The sequence below is a fragment of the Armigeres subalbatus genome, chromosome 1, assembly GCF_024139115.2.
Source record: "Armigeres subalbatus isolate Guangzhou_Male chromosome 1, GZ_Asu_2, whole genome shotgun sequence".
Lineage (NCBI taxonomy): Eukaryota > Metazoa > Arthropoda > Insecta > Diptera > Culicidae > Armigeres > Armigeres subalbatus.
In genome coordinates, this window is record NC_085139.1 from 190,679,181 (window position 1) to 190,701,448 (window position 22,268).

The following is a 22,268-nucleotide window of genomic DNA, read 5'->3' on the forward strand; positions in this document are numbered from 1 at the left end:
ATGTGCTATAAAATATTTACTTTTTTTTAAATTTTGTAATGAAAAATATGGTTAGATGTTCCACACAAAGTTATGATAATTTGAATTTAGACACTTTTTTGTCTAGCCCTTGTATTTTGGCCGCAAGCATAACTGCTCTAAGCTTAAAATATATTCGTTTCTTGTAATAAGTTTAATAAGCAATAAGTTTAATAAGCAATAAGCTTACGAAGCTTAAGGAAAATAACTTGGACTATATTTGCAAATTTGCTGATGAAAGTATTAACGTTTTTCATCAAAAACTAACTTTCGATTGAAAAAAAACGGAAAGCTTTTGTTTGCTCGGGATAGGTATCGTTTCGAGTGACGACAACTGGTGCAGTTCGAGCGCAACATACAGCATTTGGAGTATAATGCAGAAAGTAGCAAAAAGAGATATAAATTTGAAATTAGGACCGAGACTGATTAAATAATGAAAAGCGAATCGGACGATTGGCTTCAAACTACGCGCTGCTGTTCGTTGTTGCCAGTCAGTGTGCCACACTCTGCTCCGGAACCTACACAAACGGATCCAATTCGGAAGCGATTCAATTAAAGTAAATTCAATTGCTGGGGCGGTTTGTGTATCCTTAAATATGTTATACCCGTTTATTCTAGTTTATCTGGCTGTCGATATGTTATATTGAGAGCTATTGAATTCTTATGTTGCCACGTGCTACGGGTGTATAAGAATTTCGTAACGGCTCTTTAGGTTCTTTATTTGAAGTTTATCTAAATTGGGATGAAACGTGGTTACAGTTCCGCTACAATCATTGGACATAAATAACTATTGCTCACTTTGATATAGAAAAAGCACGAACTGACAAATTAATTATACGTCAAATGCGTTTTTAACCAAACGGATCCATAATAGTGTGAGGAGTGTACATGTTCTAGAAATGATGTTTAAACATTTTAAAACAATGCATAAAATATATTAAAACCTGAAAAGCAAAATTATACATGTTAAAATTCAAGCAAAATCATTCAATTCATTTTCCTGTCAAACGCAATTTGACGGTATTTAATCTTAGCACTTATCGTGTACAGTACAAATTGCCATATTGCACTAAATTTCTGCTAACCATCAGACATAATCGTCGGTTCATTAAGCATTTTATTAGGTTTCATTGCCCGGCACTTAGTTTGACAAACAATCTCCATACTCACCTCATTTGGTTTATTGAAAAGGCAGAGGCCGTTCCCGTGTCGCAGCGCAACGGTGTAGTCGATTTCGCTGCACTCGGAGAACTTGTACGGTTGAACGTTCTCCAAGCCGACGATGGTCTGCGACATTATACAACCGTGCCAGTCACGGCACGAACACCCGTCACCTATAAATAAATAAAACCAAAACCATCTGTACAATCGGAAGGGCGAAACGTTGTTGGTAAAATATACTGTTGAACAAAACAAAGCGTTGTTGATAAATTGCGAAAAATAACAGTTGATGGTTGCAATACCGCACGCTGACTTGTGACCATGTTTGGTTGGGTCTAGTGAATTCCAGTTGCTCGTTGCCACTTATTCGCTTTTGTTCGATAGGAAAGGCAATTGTATCGGTTTTAATTATATCGGCTTAATTTGACCAATATTGCGAAAACAACTCCCATATTCATTAGGCTTTTACGCTGTTGAAACTAATCTTTTTTTGTAGTATCATGTGTTGGCCAAATTAGGTACTAAAGTGACTAAAACCGATACACTTATTCTACATATGAAATACATATGGATGCGGGAAGAGATAGAGTTAGATCTAGTGGAGTTGGTGCTGAGGTAGTGCTTCATAGAGAAGTGTTTGAAGATGTTGATGAATGTGTGCAACTTAGAACGCTTGTGACATGTGACAATGACGTTTCCCGTGAATAAAGACATATTGCAGCAGCGAACAGGGTATTCCAGGGTATTACGTAGCCTGCTTAAAATGTAAACGAAATTTTCTATGTATAAAACGCTTATTCGACCAGTGACCCTTCATGGACATAAAGCATGGACGTTAAAATAGGCGGACCGGCGATCTTTTAGGGTTTTTGAGCGAAAAGTTCGGCGAACAAAACTTTAAGAGCAAGAAAATGGTGTTTGGCACAGTCGTATGAATCTCAAGCTTTATCAAGTGTACATAGAAGAAAATATTGAGAATCGTATAAAATACGGCAGACTTCAGAGGGCTGGTCACGTAGTGCGTGTGTCAGAAGAAAGAATATCGAAAATAACATTCAACAGAGAGGTGGATAGAGACCGGCGACTTTGTGGAAGGCCACAAACACGCTGGCTGCAAACGGTAGAATCGGCCAAGACCGATGATTATGGAGCTCTACAATACACCAGGCATAGGTTTACCGATGATGTAGCTAACCAAATAGCCAGGTAGGTTGTTGCTGGCAACCCTGCGACTAATCATTCTCTCCATTGAATTCGGATGTATGTGTCTGACATGGTTTGTCAAGGGATGTGTCAGATACATTGAATGTCAGTTATACTCAAGATGAATACAGTACTAGGTGCTCCAATCTGCCAAGTTTGTAGAAGAGAAGAAGGCGGGGGTGAAAAATTCATTTTCAGTGCAAAACGAAAACAATCCGGCTGGCTCTCCCATACTAAAATCCAAGATGGCTGAATCGTGAATTTGGCAGATTGGAACACCTAGTGGTGTATTCATCTTGGTTATACTTATGAGAATTGTAGTTATGCAAGAATTGCGGTATTATAGCAGAGGAGTCTTGATAAGTAAATATTATTTCAATTTCTTAATGAACTTTTGTAATCATCGTTTAGTTATAGGCTCAATATTGTACATTACCGATCTAATAAGTTTATTAAATAGTTTGTTGTAGAACTTGTGTGTGGAGAGAGGAGACTAAATGTAAGTAAACAAACATGGATTTGTGAATGAATTAATCGACGGGAATAAAATTACAGCTTTTGAGCTATCTTCGATCGGGAACAAAGACGAGTTGCTTCATAAGGCCTCCGAAACATTCACAACAAACTCAAAAGATTTATAGAAAACCGACCGGAATATGGAGAAATCTTTCGTCCGTCAAACTCGTTCCAAAACAATGGCCAATAGCAAGTCTAACCCTACTGGCGATGTAAACAGTGGTGCTGTGAACCAAGTTCCAGATTCAGAAGATGGGTTTACACCTACGATAATCGATGTCGAGCAGTTTAATTGCGTAGGTTGTACATCGGAGCGTCCAACCAGATCGTCATCCAGTCGATTGAGTACGTCAAGTAGCCGAGGATCTCGAATTGACCGTGAAATCCAGCGTTTGGAAGACGAGAAACGAGCTGAAGAGGAAGTAGAGCAGGAGCGTCTAAGACAGGAGAAAATGCTTATCGAGAAAGCGGCCAGTGAGAAACTTGAGCGCGAAAAGTTGTTCATTGCCAAAAAACATGAACTACTTCGCATGCAAGACGAAGAAAACTTGACTTCTAGAAGCCGACGTAGCAGCAGAAGCATTGAAAATGTTCAAAATTGGGTTCAACAGTGCATTGCTCCCATCGAAGTCGACGATGACAAGGAGGAAGAAATCGTTCCAATACCCACTGAGCTCCGGCAGCTTTTACCTGGTGGTTCGTCAACACCTTTAGAAAATAGCGAAATAAGCACAGAAGTACCTCACCAGAAAACGGTACATGTAAATCAGCAGCGTACTTCGGTGCCTCGTACAATTGACAGCATTACCATTGGAGACAGTCCTGAGATGGAGTTTCCTAAGCTGCAGTTGGTAAATATTCAACCATTTGCACAACTTCTGGATGATATTGTACCAAACTCTCCGAAGTTAGTTTCTGCTTCAAAACAGTCAAGAACAGGAACACAACCGAAGATTGTTGCAAAATTAACGAACCCAACTCCTTACCAAATGTGGCAACGAAAACGACAAGAATTAGGCGACGTCGAGCTGAAGCGATACGAGAATCGATTACATGAAATTGAATCCCGTCTGCAACGACAGCGCGAGAAGGATCTAGAGCACAAGCAGGAGAATGAGCTTAGACGAAGGCGGGAGGTAGAGCTGGTAAACCGGTTGAGTCGATTAGAAGACCAGCACGCACACGAAAGGGAGCAGCTCAAAGAAGTGGAAATCGCGTTGATGAAGCGGCTGGAGGAGAGTCATTTGCAATACGAAGCGCTAGAGATGAAACGGCAACAGGAGCAAGCTGCGCAAGAAGTAAAGATTCAACGATTTCAGGAACGAGAGGAACAGCTTATTCGACAACTAGAGTCCATTCGTCTACAGCATCATGATCAGCAAATGACAGGTTTCCAACTCCACGACAACGCCACAACTCATCCGCAAGCTGCCGCTGTAATGGGTGTCGAAAGATTAGCTTCCACCAGCGTGGGTAAACATCTGAGTAATCCGCCTAGGGTAACCGTATGTGACTTCCAAGAAAATGAATCCGAATCAGATATTAGCACCGTAGATTTTATGAGTAGTGGGACGCCTAATATTAGCGGCAGATTAGGTAGAGTAGGCACACCCTGCACCTTTACTATTAATCGTGAACTAGGACAGTCAGGTGAGGAACAAGTAGGTCCATCTCAGTCCAATCCATATTATCCACCAGAGTTAAACAATCTCAGTGGCAATGGATTTATACAGTGCCAGTACGTGCCTACGCGGCAACAGTTGATCGCTAGACAAGTCATACCCAAGGATCTTCCTGTGTTTTCTGGTGACCCTACTGAATGGCCACTATTCATTAGTAGTTATCAGCATTCTACCGATGCATGTGGTTATTCAAACTCAGAAAATTTATTGCGGAGCGGAAAAACTGGAGACACTAATTCAGTTCGGTTTGGTCGTCCAGAACCTATGCGGGCATTTAAAAGCGATTGGAATGGATAGTCACCTCTCTAACCCGATCCTTTTACAAGAGTTAGTCGATAAACTGCCGGCCAACATAAAGTTTAGTTGGGCACTGTATCAGGAGCAACAACCGGTTGTTAATTTGAATACTTTTGGCGATTATATGAGTAGAGTAACAGCTGCCACCAGCGGAATAACTAGCTCTTACATAACTTTGAAGCCCCAGAAAGACGAAAAGGCAAAACCGAGAGCGTACGTGAACGCACATGCAACATTTGAAAAGAGAAAGCCAGCAATACCCGGCAATCGCTCTAAGAGCGATAAGATGGAACTCGAATGTTCAATGTGCAGCTCGAGTGATCATGAAATAGATAAGTGCGATGAATTTCGAAATATCTCACTGAGCGAAAGATGGAGAGTAGTGAAGGAGAAGAAACTCTGTAGGCGATGCCTCATTGCGCACACTCGCTGGCCTTGCGAAGGTGAAATTTGCGGGGTAGAAGGATGTCAGAAGCGTCACCATCGACTGCTTCATTATGTTCCAGACCTGGAAAAACCATCAACATCTGCAAATGCAATCATCAACATCCATCAACCTATGATTTCGTCGGCGTTATTCAAGATCTTGCCAGTCACGTTATATGGTAAAACAAGCTCTGTCGATACTTACGCGTTTCTCGACGATGGCTCCTCATCAACTCTTCTGGAACAAGGAATTGCTGACGAACTTGGGGTGGATGGAAAGACACAATCGTTATGTATGCAGTGGACTGGTGGGATTACCAAGAACATCGCCACCACTTCACTATGGGGCGGCTCCATACAAGTAGGTGGCCGAAAATATTTTCATTTCATTTCTGCAATATTTCACACTATTTCACACTTATATAGTAGATTATTGTCTAAAAGATGTGAAATACTTGTTTTGCAGGTCGTTATTACTTCTAAGGTCTCCAAACTCCCTGGAATACAGACCTTTGATCTCTATGGAATATATCCCTTTTATCTACGAATGTCTCATGTACACTGCAGTCTATAGATGTGTATTTTATTGCAGCGCAGACCTGTAGAGTTCAAACTAGAAAATTGTATACTGCTTTTATGTGAATTGAGTTGTACAGATGTTCTAAGTTGCACAAGGACTCCGTCAAATACAGGCCATTGCATCTACATACGTAACAGGTTGTCTTTGTAGGATTTTTCAGATTGGTTCAGGCTCTTAATCCGTAAAACAAGTAAAGGGAATACAATATAAAGCTCTATTAAAGCTAAACGAACTCCATGCAATAAAAGCTTCAAGATATATAAGTATACTGCAACAACATTTATTTATTCATTATGTACATGAACATCCTCAACAAAATCATCATTTATTTCTTCAAGATCGATTAAAATATCTGCTATGGTATATTTTTCTGTACTCGAATCTGTTGTATTGCAAGAAGTTTCAGTCACTAAAAAACATTCTGGAAGCGTGATCTCGGTTTTTGGCCTATCACTTTCACCATACTCGTATCACTTCTGTTGTAGGCAGTTCTTCTTGCTCCCAGTAGCGCTTTTTCTATGGTATCCTCTCTTGGATCCATTAGCTCGTCATTAATTCTTCTGCGCTTCGTACGCTCACTTAAATCCTCAAAAATTTTTAATGGCCTTCCACGAGATGTTGAAGCCACTGGCTCTGGCTCAGCATGATAAAATTCTTCTAATTCAAATTCTGTGTCAAGCCATTCCTCATTATATGAGTCAAAGTAAGTTTTGGACCGGGATGCGGCCTGCCATTTTTTTCAAATTTCAAATGCAGATTTTTCAATTTTGTATGGAGTTGACTCTTTTTTGTTTATCCACAGCGAAGCTTTGGCAGATATATTCCAAAGCTTTTTCAACGCGATCTACCTGACGTCCCTCGTGAGCTCTAAATACTTCAATGAGTTGCCTATAATTCATGATTCACCAAATAATAAGTACAAACACTTCACACGATTTACCTTCGCAATCACAGCTCACTATGCACTCAGATAGACATTCATAAATGTTCTGTTTATTTATTTCACCTAGGTACATACCAATAATTATCGAAAGATGTCCTTAGGTACAGACATTTTTGCTTCTTGTATTCACATATTGGATTTTAATTAATATCAAAATTTTACTTTTTATGAAATAATTTCAAATGAAGCCTAGAGTATTTTCGTAACCCTCAAGAGTATATTGTTTTTTTTTATATTTATTTGCTTGATACTTGATAGATAATGAGTTGCCTCCTCTTGGTGAGCCTACGCCAAATGGAGTATCATATAGCTGCATAAGCTATCGTGTACACGGCCTACCACGAAGCCTACGACACTTTTCGTGTTATCTACTATCTCTATTTTAACTGTTCTTGATGCTCTTTTGTCATACGCATGGGATCACAGTCTGCCGTGTATTATGAGAATAATTACATTTAATGTTTCAAAATTAATGTCTTTTTTTAGAAAAAGTGATCGGAATCGCAGATTTGCAGCCATAAGCAGCTGGAATTTGTTTTAATGCCTTCTGGGAGGTCCAAAGAAAGTCGTAGTGGTAGTCGCTAAGCGAAACTTTGAGAAACTTTTTTTGTATGGAACTTTTTGTATGAAAAAAAAAAATCTTCGGGTCATTTTCGGATGTTTCACTACCTATTTTCCCATAACTAACCCGTTCTTCGCAAGTCCATGAAACAAGCTTTCAGAAACTTTTTAAAGAGTTGGAAAAGAGCTACTGTAGCAGAAAATATTGACAGTTGAATAATGCATTGATTTTTCAAGAACTAAAAAGTGTCTGGCTCTAATGTCTATATCTTGATAACCATATGGCTTAGAGTGCTGATATGCTGGGGTTTAATGCTCCAAAGCATTAGCATTTAGTAGGTCAACTTGAATTACGAATCAGAGAAAGTCGATTTTCTTATTTTCGGCCACCTGATTCCCCATAGTGTACTTGTATCGCAAGGTTGAGAATTTCTGAACCTGGCAGCAGAAAAGTTTTCCTACTGTCAGGAATAAATACCGTTGAGAACTTGGGACTTCCTGAGCAGTCACTTGATTTGGTTAAGCTGGGAAAGCAATACAAGCACCTGCAACATTTGCAACATTTGACCTCATCGAAAGTACGTGAAGGAATGGAACGAGAACCTATTGCTGCGAAAACCCGTATTGGATGGGTAGTTTGCGGTTACCAGCGCGATGATACCAATTGGAAACATCGTCAGATGCATATATGTGCAGAGACGACGGACATTGACCTTCACAGTTACGCGGAGTCGGATATCAATGCCGGCGATTTGCTTCAACCGTCCCTGTGGGAGAGGCAAACACCTGGATAAGAAATACAGTGGAGAGTTTCTACTACTGGGCAGCTGCGGTAAATCAAGGGAACCACATCGGCTTGGACAGACCCAAGCAATCCAAAGGACCAGCAAATCCTCTCTCGGCTCCGAACTGGAAACACGCGGCTCTCACACAATTTAAGCGGGAGCCCCTTCCGGATAATTTGCGACGTTTGCGTGGTTCACAACACTTTGGAACATTACGTATTATGGATTTGGATTTGGAACATTAACATTATGGGATACCTGGCAGTATCAGGGACGCGCTTTCGGATGATCCAGCCGGTATAACTGCATTCACCTGTTTCCTTAAAGATGATGGCTTATTCAGGGACATCTAATCCAAACGGTTCCATGAGCTTCCCAAGGATAATCTCGGACCCACAATTCGAGATGTTCGGGCTTTCCTTGGATTCTCCCAAGGTTGTAAGTTCCGACACCCAGTGACCGGGTAACCAGGAAATCTCAACCCGGGTTCTAAGAACCCTTTACAACCTCAAATATTGATTTCAATAATGTCAGCTGGGAAGGCCTCACACATCCCCAATTCCAACATCTTCGCCTAACTTGCCCCGTCTATCGCCTGGTCGTGCTTGCAGCAAAGCAAGCAGCCGTGCAAAACTTCAATGAATGCGTTCTGATTTGTCTAGTTGATTGTCGGGTAATCATGCGGTCAATTTAACACAAGTTTTTGGAAATATCGCCATACAAAGCCTTCCATTTGATCAGAGGAAATTAGCGGCTAGACTGACGACTTTTGGAGTACGGTCCTCGCCTTGAGCCTAATTTAGCAAGGCTTCAAGATCATCAATGATTACCTGGTTCCAAACTGTACAACTGGTACAAGGTTTCTGGATCAACACTGAAATCGTTTCCCTGGCTTTGGTCTATGCTACGAGTGAAGAACTGATTCAATATCAAAATTCATATTAATAAAGGAAAAAACCCTGGAGGAGTTCTCAAAAGAATTTCTGAAGAAATCCCTATAACATATACCGAACAAATTCCTAAATAAATTTCCGAACAAGGAATTTGCTTGAATTCCTAACGGAATTTCCAAATAAATCGCTAAAGAAATTTCCGAAGGATTTCTCCTAAAAGAATTTTCGAAGGTATTCGTAAATTTTCGAAGGTACAATTTTTGTAGATATTCCTGAAGAAGCTCCGAAGGATTTTTTTTAGGTTTTACAGAAGAAATTTTCAAGGGAATTCATAATGGAAATTTCAAAGGAATATCTAAAAGAATTTCTGAAGAAATTCCAAAAAGATTTCTTAAAAGACTTTTCGAAGACATTTTCAAAAATTTCTTCAAATTCCTGCTTTGAATTTCCAAAGGAATTTCTGGATTTATCTCCGAAATTATTTTGGAGGATTTTCTGGGGAAATCCATACATGAAATTCCGAAAGAGTTCTTAGAAAGCACAAAGAAATTCATGGTGAAATATATAAGGAATATCGGAAATGTCTTAACAACTAGCCTTCCGGAATCCAAAACTAATTTTACTTGCGTTTTCGAGGGCACTCCACTCAATACCGACGCAAATCACTACTTTTATTTTTATTATTCCAGCTTTGCTGCGTCGCTGCATGCTTGAAATAATAAAAATGACAGTTGTGCGTTGCTTCCGTATCAAGTGGGGTGCCCTCGAAAACGCGAGTGAAAATTATTTTGGATTCCGGGAAGCTTCTCCTTAAGGAGTTCATTTGCAAATTCTGTTGGGAATTTTCGCTGAAAATTCCGGAGGAATTATTGAAGAAATTTCCGAGGGAATAGATTTTCCGATGGTATCCGAAGGAATTCCTGAAATAGTTTTCGAAAGAGCTCTGACAGTATTCATGAAATTTGTTGGAAAAAATCCTGGAGGTAGTTCCTAAAGAATTATTTAAGATATTTATGAAAAAATGTCAGAAGTTAATTCCTAAGGATTTTTTTAGAACATCCGAAAAATTATGGTTAGTAGTAAAACCCGGGTTTGACTCTGGAATTGCGAGTCGTCATGTCAAAATTGGAACAGCGCGTTTGCTGTTAAACCGGTCGTTCAAATCGAGCAAAAGGTTTTTAGATGCTGGGAATGGTGACACTTCTATATCCGGGCACCAACCATAACCAAGATTGGGACGTTGTTGAATAGAAGAAACCATACGTGGAACATCGACATTTGTACTTACGCGGAACATCGTGACTCATGCCGATGTTGTGTCCAATCATATGCGCCATCGTTCCCGCGAGCAGATGCGGCTCGTACGTATTGATATCTACACTAATGCCGACGGCTTTCGCTGTGCAGGCGGAATCTGGCACGGCCATTCCCGCCTCGCCACCGGCGAACGTTTCGCCACTGTATGGTAAAAGAAAATTAACTTGAATCAGTATTCCTTGATGGTTGAAAAAATGGGAAACGGAAGTACTTACGTTAACAGCTGCGTCGTGTCCTTATCTATTTTATATAAATTTCTAGTTGTATAATCATTAAAATTAGATATTGCTTTACTAATATCCTGTCCACCGTCTATCTTCGCCTGGTTTTGGCCCTGCCACGTCTCTATATATACAACCGATACTCGTGTGTTGACCGTACGAAAATACTGAAAAGTAAAACGAAAATGTTGGATTAGTCAACTACTCATTTGGGAAGATATTGCCTTTTTGTACATGATATTGAGTCTTTCAATTCAGTAGTTTAAGCAATGTAGGGTGTAGTGTTCTGAGATAAACGGATATTCTTCGTTCAGTGTATAGTTACCTTAAAACGAATATGATTATTGACTACGACTTACATGTAAACCCGTAACGCCTGTTGAAAGCTAAATAAGAATAAAACGGCCATAGAGGAGCTCTCTTTTGGCAAACTGATAGCTAAGTAACTACAAGTGTTCTCTATTTCTAAACAACATAAAGAAAGTTTCTCCCTAATGTTTGGTTCCTAATAGTCGGAACTTCTACTGGTTTGTCACCCGCTGGATCGTATATAGGGGAATTGTTTTCCATCTCACTGAACATATTTTCATCTCAACAAGAAATTTGGCACTAATCTAGTCGCTTTTTTGCTAGCATGCATGCTCACTGCTGCATAAAATCACAAAAATAAGAAACAAAACAAATTACTTTTCAATGCTTTGTTTTTGATTAGATGAACATGGGAGCGATGAGATGAAGTGCCGAACAGTTCCTCTATTCATTGAGGTGTAATATTGGTATGCTGGCGTCATCCTAATAGGATATTAATGCTATCTCTTTGCTAATTTAGTAAAATTATATATTAATAAGCAAAATCTCAACAGGTACATAAATTATCTTTCAACAGGTAGAAATAACCTGCATCAATTCCACCACATTTGGCACTACATCGTTCGCTTCGAACCCCAAAAGTCTCAAGGCACACACGTACCTGTTACCACCATCCACCATACAACGCAACGGTCAACGGGTGGTTATCATCGTGCATACATTTTCAATTTTCCTTTGGTTGACCGACTGCGTGTTCACCGAACCCGACACTCGCATCAACAACATCGCAGATAATCAAGTTATTATCGGTGCCCAATCTTACTAATTGGCACGGGATCGGGTCCTGTAGCTTCTCGGGGAGGTGGCACTGCGCCAGTCAATACGCAGTCCTCGCCAGATGATGCTCTATCTCTAGCCGGACTCATAGTTATTTTCGATAGACGCTGGCTGGTATGGCGACCGTTCCGGGGACATCCGAAAATCGGTCAAATCACGGCAAGCCATATTCTGCAAAGTGAACATTCGGGGTGCTTTGCGTGGGCAGGCGCATTCGTACCATGACTGCAGCCGCAGCGTAGTACACCCAATTATGAAAATCAAATACCTCGGCCATTTCGTGGATGATCTGCAGAGTTTGATGCGAGTGAGTGTGCGGATATAGAATATGCGAGGTATGGCTTTGATCCGACGACGAAGTGTACGGCCCGCCGTCGTCGCAAATAATTGTGAATACTGCCTGCCTCTAATGCTACGGAATGGTCGTTCAGCGCAGGCATAGGATGGAAATTGAAAATTAGGTTTGCAGCTGGACTAATAAAGTTATAAGTTTGGTGGGGTAGCATGTGCAGTATGCGATAGGCCTGCTAATTTGGGTAATTTGTTTTCTGATAAGAGGCATTTGGGGGGAACAAATTGGAAATGGGACGAAGTATGATTCGGTTTTGGTGCAAGACAGTATGCCATAAATATGCGGCATTTGGTTAATAATTTTCTGTGGAATGTTCGACCTATTGTGGATAGCTTTTATTATAATGTACAGCCGAAAAGATTTTTATCTTGTCGAGAAAAACGCGGTCCTATAGCTTTTGACTAACTAGGTGAGTGATTTACATATCTGATAATATGTTTTATACATACTGCAACGAGGCAAGTAAGAAACAATGGTTTTCACTGGTTCCTGCATCTTCATTTTGAAATTTATGCCTCTGAAAGCGTGAGGTAGAATTGAAATAGAATATTCTACTGAGTTTCACCTTATGGTGAGTATACAACAAAGCCACAAATTGGCTATCTTGGTAACAGTGAACATATAAGATTCTCTACTGGATTCATTGAATGATCACCTTAAGCTATCAAAATCAACGCAATCCGGACGCAATACGGATCAGATTGAACAAATTAAATATTTTGCAATACTGTTAAGGATATTTATCTTATAGTTTTATATTAATTCAATAAAAAAAGATAATAATCCTATTTAACAATTTTTGTCTGTGTTTTTTAACAGTGATGTAGATATTTTATTTTCAAAAAGTTAAATAGCTATCTAATAGTCTTTTAATGAATCAATTTTGTTGAATTAACTCTTCAACAAGTAGAACGAAATGTTATCTTTTTGTTCATAGAATTTGCTACAATAAGATGAAAGATATTTGTTTCCATTAGTCAATCAGAGTACCGTCAACTGGGGGGAAGATGATCATTTTTAAGACAAAACATGCAATAACAATGAGAGTTTACATTTTAAATCGAAACAAATATTTTCAAAACATGTACTGGTATACGCTGCAATAATCAACAACTTTAGTTTGCTGAAATGCGTTCGCATTTATTAAAATAAATTAAATTATCACACATTTTTTGAATAATCTGGTTTGGGGTGAAGTTGATCAAGACAGCTCTACTAAAACAATTATGACCTAGTAGTCAAAATACACTAGGTTATTTGTATGAATGTTAAATTTACTACGTAAAGAAGTCTAAGAAGTCAATATTTGAAACGAAAATAGCGCCATTTTTAACTATCTCTCTCTTTCTTCCAAAAAATACATTTTCATGATTATAATCGAAAAACTCGGATTTCTACCTAGCGGTAACATTACTTGAACGGAGAATATTGTTGACTATCGTTTCATAAAAAAATTTGGCACTTTTGACTGACACATCAAATGATCATCTTCACCTCAATGATCATCTTCCCCCCAGTTGACGGTACTCTTTAATGTTGGCAAGGGAATTGGACACACAACGAACTTGAACGGTGGCAACTTTCCATAAGTTCCTAGGCGAGCGTGCGTGGTTCAGAAATTAGGACTTAAGTCGAGGTTTTTTTGCATGATGTCGAGGCATATGAGCAATCACTATTCACTAAACGCACATGCTGAGTAATAGTCTGACAGCGGCTTAACAATATCATGATTTCAATAGCAAATTCATCTATCTTGAGCAGGAAAATTCTCCAAAGTGTTCTAAAAAAACTTTCGAAAAAAAATCAAAACTCCCACTTAGATTACATTGCAGATTCTACTAAAATATCTTTTGATTTTCAGTAGGAATTTCTTTAGAAACTACAAGTCATTCTTTAAAATTTCCATGGAAAAATATGTCGCATTTCAACGAAAAATTATTTCAAATTTACAAAGGAAACATTTTGGAATATCCAAGAAGAAGTCTTTGGAATTTCCAAAAGACATTCTTTGGAACTTGTAAGGGGAATTCTCCGAAATTTCTTCGAAGAAGAAGATTTTCTGCGAAGTTCCCGGGAAATTTTTCTTAATATAGGAAACTCTTGGAATTTTCGCGAGGAATTCTTTGGACATACATATAAGCGAAATTCTTCGAAATTTCACGATATTTATTCGGCAGTTCTAATTTATTTATCTTTATACATCAACAGGCTTGTTGCTGCCCCAATGATGTTATGGATGAAATACAATGTAATACAATATTCATAATAAAAACATACGGATAGTCAAGTCATGGCAACACACATTAATATAGCTAATCATTAAAAACAATAAAATTTACGCCGGGACAAATGGAAATCAAACACTTGGGAAACTTGATTGAATATCCGCTGCAAACCGCCGAAAGCTCCTTCCTGACCGTAATTTGTTCGATGGTTTCTTGGCCTCAACATTCAGTTCTAATGCAAATTCTTTTTAATTATCGATGGAAAAAAATTGTTGAAAATTTTCACGAGAAATTATTTGAATTTCCCACCAAAAACTTTTTGAGTTTCCCAAAAAAAATTGCAATTTTTGTAAGAAAGAATTTGCAATTTTCATGAAAATTTATTCGATTTTTTTACGATAAATTGAGCTTGAGCTTGAGCTTGATTGACTGCCCGTAGTTGCTACTCCATTATGACCAGATCAGCTGTTCTTGCACAGAGAACCAACAGATGTTTGCTTGGGACTAGCACTCATCTTCAATATACAAGTACTGGTGATCTCATTTGTTAGGTCATACTGGCGCCTGCCACGTCAGAATGCAAGTCAATGTATGGAAGGGGGAGGAAATGATGATGCACTCACTCGCCCACTGCAAGCCGAATATACCTCTGCACTTGCCACGAGTTCATGCGGAATTTGTTGGAATTTTTGGGTTAGGTTCGAGAGGCAGAGGTTCACCTTGGTTAACGAGTTGCCACAATGTTATAGATAGAAGAAAGCGACTGATGGAATTTCTTTGAATGAGCTTTTTTGTGTTTAGTTCATTTCCAATTATAGCTAGAATAGTCAATATCTGCATGTCATTTGACTAATTTGTTCATAACTTTTTTCAGAAGCCAAATTTACTCCATATTTTTGGATGTACTCATAACGCTTGAGTAGGGCTATATTTTTGTCCAAGGGTACATTGCTCTAAATATAACATCTGAGGCTGGAGAGTGAAAACTTTTCAAAATGTCACGTGTCATTTGACATAATGTCATTTGAATGACATTTTGCCTCCCACGCCCCAGATTACATATTTACAGCAGTGTCTTATTAGACATTGTTGTAGGCATATTTAAGGGCTATAAGTTAGACATACCTCAGGAGCCGATAGCCAACTTCTGAACAAGTTCTGGAAAAATTATACAAACGAATGCAAATGACATTTTACAACACTGGTCAAGGTTGAAGGTATGGGATAGAAATTGAAACGGTATAGAAGGCCATTTCCAGTTCTAGCGATTGCTAGAAATATAGAGAGCTAGTAATATAGAGAAAGATACAAAGTAGGAGAATGGAACGGACCTGGGATTGAACCCACGACCTCCTGCGTATGAGGCAGAAGCAGTAGCCATATGACTCACTAGTCATAAGACGAGTTAATACAATCCCATTGAATTCCACCACTTAATTGTATCTTGACAGATACGTATTTCGACCTCAACAGTAAGGCCGTCTTCGGTGTCTCGTACTTGACTCGACTTAAAGAAAATGATCGCATTTATACTATGCGTAGGTATCGACGACGATTTTAAGAAATATCTCTTCTCCGTGGAAACTTGATGTTGCTGAGAGCTTGGAAATCTACCGACAGAACGCGGTTGTTGAATAAAGATCAAGGAAATGGTAGCTCCTGGCTCTTCAAGTTTATACCTAAGCATTAGGCGCGAGTAGTACAAGCGAGTAGAAGTAAGCACCGTAGTAAATGTAACTAGATAAGTACCTAGATAAATTATTATACCTACGCATAGTATAAATAGTGTAAGCTGCGATCATTTTCTTCAAGTTGAGTCAAGTACGAGACACTGAAGACGGCCTTACTGTTTAGGTCGAAATACGTATCTGTCAAGATACAATTAAGTGGTGGAATTCAATGGGATTGTATTAACTCGTCTTATGACAAGTGAAGACATTTTTTTTGTGATGGTTTACTGGCGGGACTCTGAATAGAGTAGAAACCTCTGCACCAGGCCTTTGATGATACCGTTGCATAATTCCGTTCGAAGCAGTTTGCCAGCCGTACACGGAACATGTCGTCCAAGAAGACGCTGTTGCAACTGAATCAGAGGGAATTACGTTCATAGATAGTCAGAGAGGTCTCATGCTAACTAACATCGTAATCGTTTAAAATCATTTTCATGTCAAAGTCAGATTATTTAGTCAGTTTTTATGCTATTTAGACGTCTATTGTCATTGTAGGCGTTCAAAATCAACCGAAGCAGTTTACCCGACTCACATGGAACATGCTGCCCAATGCTTCATCGTAGAAACTGAGACGGAAGTTTTTTTTATCAAATATAAGAAAGTGTTCAATTCCCGATTTATAAAAAAAATGCAAGCTAATAACTTTTGAAGCAGTTTTCCAGCCGTACAAGGATCATGTCGTCCATTAAGACACTGTTGAACTGGCTCAAAATACATTATATTTACAACTTAAATATATATTCTCTCCCATTATTTCATTCTTAATTATATAGATTGATGTGTACGATGCCATTTTTGTCTTTATGGTCAGAAGGTATGAAATATGGGTTTATCGAATTACTTTGTTTACCTAAGTTATTGGTTCTTCATTGTTTTCGTTCTGTGTCAATACTATCAAACACAATGTAAGTTATGTCTTGTAAAAACTGGAAACTGTTCGTGCATTTGGTCTATTTTATTGTTATTCCTTTGTCAAGGTAGTCTAAGACTATTATTATGTTCTAAGAAGTAGCTTAATCGTTTCTAAACTGTCAATATCTATAATGTACTAATGACCAGCTATGAGTCAGCTATAGGATTCACTTTTCGGAGGCAAAGTAAAGCTTCATCACGCCTATTCCTTACTATTAGTAAAAATTATCGAGAATGAAGCCGTCATAAGATTGTTCATATACCATCATTATAATGTGTGGTATTTTTTATTATGGCTCTTCGAAGTGAGACATAACAAAATAAGACTGGCACCACGTTTCTAGTTTTAAAAAAACTTCTACTCAGTGAATCCAGTAGTCATTTCCCTATGAATGTCCTGAATACATTGTGTATCAATAAATGCCTAGCTAGTTAAGTATAAGCGTGGCTACGACTCATCGTCACAGGGAACGCATCAGAAAAGTATTGCCGAAAAGAAGAGAACTCACATCATTATCACTGATGAAAAAGGCCTCTGCCTGACTGCATTACCATTCAAGGCTCTAAGACACGATGTCCGTTGGATTACATGCATATGCCGTAAATTGGTGCGTCAATGCCAGATATGTAACGCGGCACCAAACAAAAATAGTTAACATGTGATACCACCACGACAGGATATGTCTTTGGTTGCCATATCAGTGCTAATGGCGTAAGCCGACCCACCGGGGCAAGGTAACATATCCGAGGGGAAGGATCTTATGACAAGTGAAGACATTCCACTAAAAAGCTCAAAATAATTTTCTTATCAGCCATATGACTACCAAGCCCGTTAAAATAATAAAGATGCTTGCTTGGGACTAGCATTCATCTCAATGTACAAGTACTGGTGATCTCATTTGTGGTTCGTCTTGGTTAACGAGCTGCCAATGTGACAGATAGGAGAAAGCAACTGATAGAATTTCTTATTGGATGTAGGAAACGAGCTTTTTATAGTTCATTTCCAATTCTAGCAGCTGCTACTATTAGTTGAGTATAGCATTGAAATAGTTGAGTATAGCATTGAAATGGAAACGGTATGGGTGTCCATTTCCAGCTCTAGCAATTGCTAGAACATGAGAAATATTGAGAAAGATACAAATAGAATGGAACGGACCTGGGATTGAACCCATGACCTCCTGCGTATGAGGCAGAAGCAGTAGCCATATGACTACCAAGCCCGTTCGATTTTTTTACGATAAATTCACCACAAAGTCAACTGAAATTTTCCATAATTTCCACCGAAAATTATTTTAACTCTTTGGAATGTTCATAGGATTTTTTTAAAAATTCCTCAGGAATTCGCTCCTACTTTGCAAGAGAAATTTCGAAATATCGTAGGAAAACATGCTGAAATTCAACGGGAAATAATCTTATTTTTTTCGGAAAATTACTCGACATTTTAACGGGAAAACTTTTGAAATTTAGAAAAAAATTCTTGGGATATCAACGGATGATTATTCAGCGGGATATTGTATGGAATTTAAAAAAAAAACATAGGAATTATCACGGAGAGTTCTTTGGAGTATTACCTGGAAACTTTATAGGTTTTCAATCGGGAAATTGTACGGAATTTCCACGAAAAACTTATCGGAATGTAGACCTAACATTCTCGGCATTTCAACTCGAAATTTCTCAAAGTTCTGAAAATTCTTGGGTTTTCTACACATTTGAACCGGCATGAAGAATTATAATTAAGATGAGTGACAGATTTTAAGCAGTGGCGCGCCGATGAAAGTGCCGGTGGCGGTGGCGCACACCTTTAGGAGAAATCAAATTCAACAGAAATAGCTGAATTGCTGAAAACGTGGTTGATTTCCATATTTATATTTGATTTCCATATTTGAAAAAGTCTACGTAGACTTCAAGGGGGTGGGGGAGGGGTTTCGGAAAAGTCTACGAAAGTTTACTAGGGGGGAAAGGGGTTTGAAAATATGAAATTTCGGTCTACGTGGTTTGCGGACGGCCCCTTAGGAAATTTGATCTTGTACAACTGTCGAGCCTCCCTAACACTTACATTTTCGGTAACTTGATTCGCGTGATTTCTTTTTCGGTTTCGAATACCTTGCATTTGTTAGACCATGACGCATGCTCTGAGGAATTACAGTTTCTAGATATCGTTTTTCCTGAACAGTCTTCGGAAGTGTGACATACTCGACAACAGTTGCTACAAAGCTCTTCCTTTGTACAAAACTTCGATGAATGTCATCGGTCGGGGGATGAAAAGACGCACATTATGAACGTGGTAGCCGACTTTGACTGTCTTCGGTGGACGACCGGTGGACTTGATGTGATGATGTAGCTGTTGGTTGAGATGAATTTAACCTCGCTTTTCCGTTTCATGACGTCAACTTTACAAACTCCTTGCTCCTGTAGATTTTCCAGTATCTCCTCTTCAGTAGTATTCCTCAAATTTGCACATGTGATGATGCCTTTCGTCTGATTCAGCTTCTTGTTCTATTCGACAGTAATTTCCATATCGAACAACATCTTACATCGGAAAAGTTGGTTCGCTTGGCTGATATTTCTGGTTTTGACTAACAGCGCTCTGTCACGTAGCTTAATGACGTTGAGTGGATCTCCGATTCTACGCAAGCACTTTTGATTCCTTTTTGAATAAAGATGGGACTGACCTATTCAAAAGATGCATCTTTCCTGCCCGCGCGTTTGACGACCACGAATTTTGGACCTTCATGATGAAGGTTGGGAAGCGTATCGCCGGTTGCCTTTTTCGTTTTTCTTCCCCTTTTTGGAGGGCCCATTTTGATGGGACGAATCCTTGTCGATTCGATAGGTTATGTGTACCTTCACCGAGAACAAAACAAAACTGACTCAAAAGAGAGGTAGTGATTGAAATAAGAGAACGCTTCAGTAACAGTTGATATTTCTGAAGAGTGCACTAGATAAACGTCCTATTTGAACGAGAGTTTAACTGAGACTAAATAAGATAATATTGATTGAACATATCACAAAGGAACGGTGGCTCCGTGAAGTGATGTAATTGCCTGAGTCTACTAAATAAACGAATTTGGATTAAAAAGACATAATAAAGAGCTCCCCATCGATAAAAGATGTAATCTAGAAAAAAAATTCATTAGGCAAAAATCGTGTCTCCGACAAAAATCGTCAGAAAAACTCCTCAATTCGGTCTTCCGTCAGAAAGTTATTCGAAATCACCTCGGGATTTATTTTTATAATTCTGAAAATTCTTTGAAATATCAATTCTACGAAATGTTTTCAGGATGTTTTTCAAAATAAGTTCCTAGGCGAACTCCTCGAATTTTCCTCGGCATATTCTTCGGAATTGTTTTTCAGGAAATTCTTTAGGATTTCCTTGGCAAATTTTCCGGAAGTTACTCGGAAAACTCTTCGGAGTTTCTTCGGCAAGTTCTTCCGATATTCAATGAGAAATTCTTTGGTATTTACTCAACAAATTATTTGTAATATTTTCGGCAAATTCATCAAAAATTCTCGGCGAAGGAGTTCGTGATTGCACAATGTTCAATGAACATGTTACGTATGACTTTAATAAAAACCACCCCTAAAAAATTAAAAAATTTCCTTAAAAAATAGGAAATTCCCAATAAAGAATGAGCAATAAATAAGTAAAAAATTTCCACAAATAATGAAAAAAAAAATCCACAAATAATCCAAAAACAATGAAATTTTTTTCACAAAACAAAAATAAATTAGGCTTCGTGGCTGTGCGGTTAGCGACGTCAATCGTATAGACCAGCGGTTCTCAACCTGGGGTACATGTACCCCTGGGGGTACCTTCGCTGGCCCTAAGGGGTACCTCGGACAAAAATGCGTAATGGCGGACATATAACAATTTCAATCAAAATTCATTTATAGAGTTTTGATTTTTGTGTATTTTCTATTTCAAAAAGTTATATTATACATAATATGTAATGCGATCAATAAATCCCAATTCATACAACCAGCACAATGTATGAAGGGCTGCGGAACAAAAGATAAAACGAACAAAACGTCGAATGAATAAAATGATTTTTTTTTCACTAAAACTCGATTGCTTCGTTGCAAGAGGTTTAGAAGCATCCTTTTACGCCTCTCGGAAGCCTTCTTCCAAGCAGCTCGAAGGCTTCCTTTCAAGAGGCTCGGAAGCCTCCTTTCAAGTGGTTAGGCTGCCTTATTTCAGGAGGTTCGGAAGCCTCCTTTCGAGAGGGTTCAGCCTCTTTCAAGAGGTTCAAGCCTCCTTTCAAGAGGCTCAAGCCTCCTTTCAAGAGGCTCAGAAGCTTCATTTCAACAGGCTCAGAAGCCTCCTTTCAAGAGGCTCAGAAGCCTCCTTTCAAGAGGCTCAGAAGCCTCCTTTCAAGAGAGGCTCAGGCCTCCTTTCAAGAGGCTCAGAAGCCTCCTTTCAAGAGGCTCAGAAGCCTCCTTTCAAGAGGCTCAGAAGCCTCCTTTCAAGAGGCTCAGAAGCCTCCTTTCAAGAGCCCAGAGCCTCCTTTCAAGAGGCTCAGGAAGCCTCCTTTCAAGAGGCTCAGAAGCCTCCTTTCAAGAGGCTCAGAAGCCTCCTTTCAAGAGGCTCAAGCCTCCTTTCAAGAGGCTCAGAAGCCTCCTTTCAAGAGGCTCAGAGCCTCCTTTCAAGAGGCTCAGAAGCCTCCTTTCAAGAGGCTCAGAGCCTCCTTTCAAGAGGCCTCAGAAGCCTCCTTTCAAGAGGCCTCAGAGCCTCCTTTCAAGAGCTCAGAAGCCTCCTTCAAGAGGCTCAGAAGCCTCCTTTCAAGAGGCTCAGAAGCCTCCTTTCAAGAGGCTCAGAGCCTCCTTTTAAGAGGCTCTAAAGCCTCCTTTCAAGAGGCTCGGAAGCCTCCTTTCAATAGGCTCGGAAGCCTCCTTTCAAGAGGCTCGGAAGCCTCCTTTCAAGATGCTCGGAAGCCTCCTTTCAAGATGCTCGGAAGCCTCCTTTCAAGAGGCTCGCAAGCCTCCTTTCAAGAGGCTCGCAAGCCTCCTTTCAAGAGGCTCGGAAGCCTCCTTTCAAGAGGCTCGGAAGCCTCCTTTCAAGAGGCTCGGAAGCCTCCTTTCAAGAGGCTCGGAAGCCTCCTTTCAAGAGGCTCAGAAGCCTCCTTTCAAGAGGCTCAGAAGCCTCCTTTTAAGAGTCTCAGAAGCCTCCTTTTTCAAGAGGCTCAGGCCTCCTTTTCAAAAGGCTCAGAAGCCTCCTTTTCAAGAGGCTCGGAAGCCTCCTTTCAAGAGGCTCGGAAGCCTCCTTTTCAAGAGGCTCGGAAGCCTCCTTTTCAAGAGGCTCG

General features: G+C 39.5%; 1 protein-coding gene across 1 annotated transcript in view; it reads right to left on the reverse strand.

Annotated features, from left to right (window-relative positions):
* LOC134206849 (uncharacterized) overlaps positions 1 to 22,268 on the reverse strand; it is a 724,314-nt gene that overhangs the window by 175,865 nt on the left and 526,181 nt on the right. The window contains exons 9-11 of the mRNA XM_062682581.1: positions 10,598 to 10,770; positions 10,354 to 10,523; positions 1,189 to 1,352 (exon numbers count right to left, since the gene is read on the reverse strand). Coding sequence (XP_062538565.1) covers positions 1,189 to 1,352; positions 10,354 to 10,523; positions 10,598 to 10,770 — 507 coding nt within the window. The remainder of the gene's footprint in view (positions 1 to 1,188; positions 1,353 to 10,353; positions 10,524 to 10,597; positions 10,771 to 22,268) is intronic.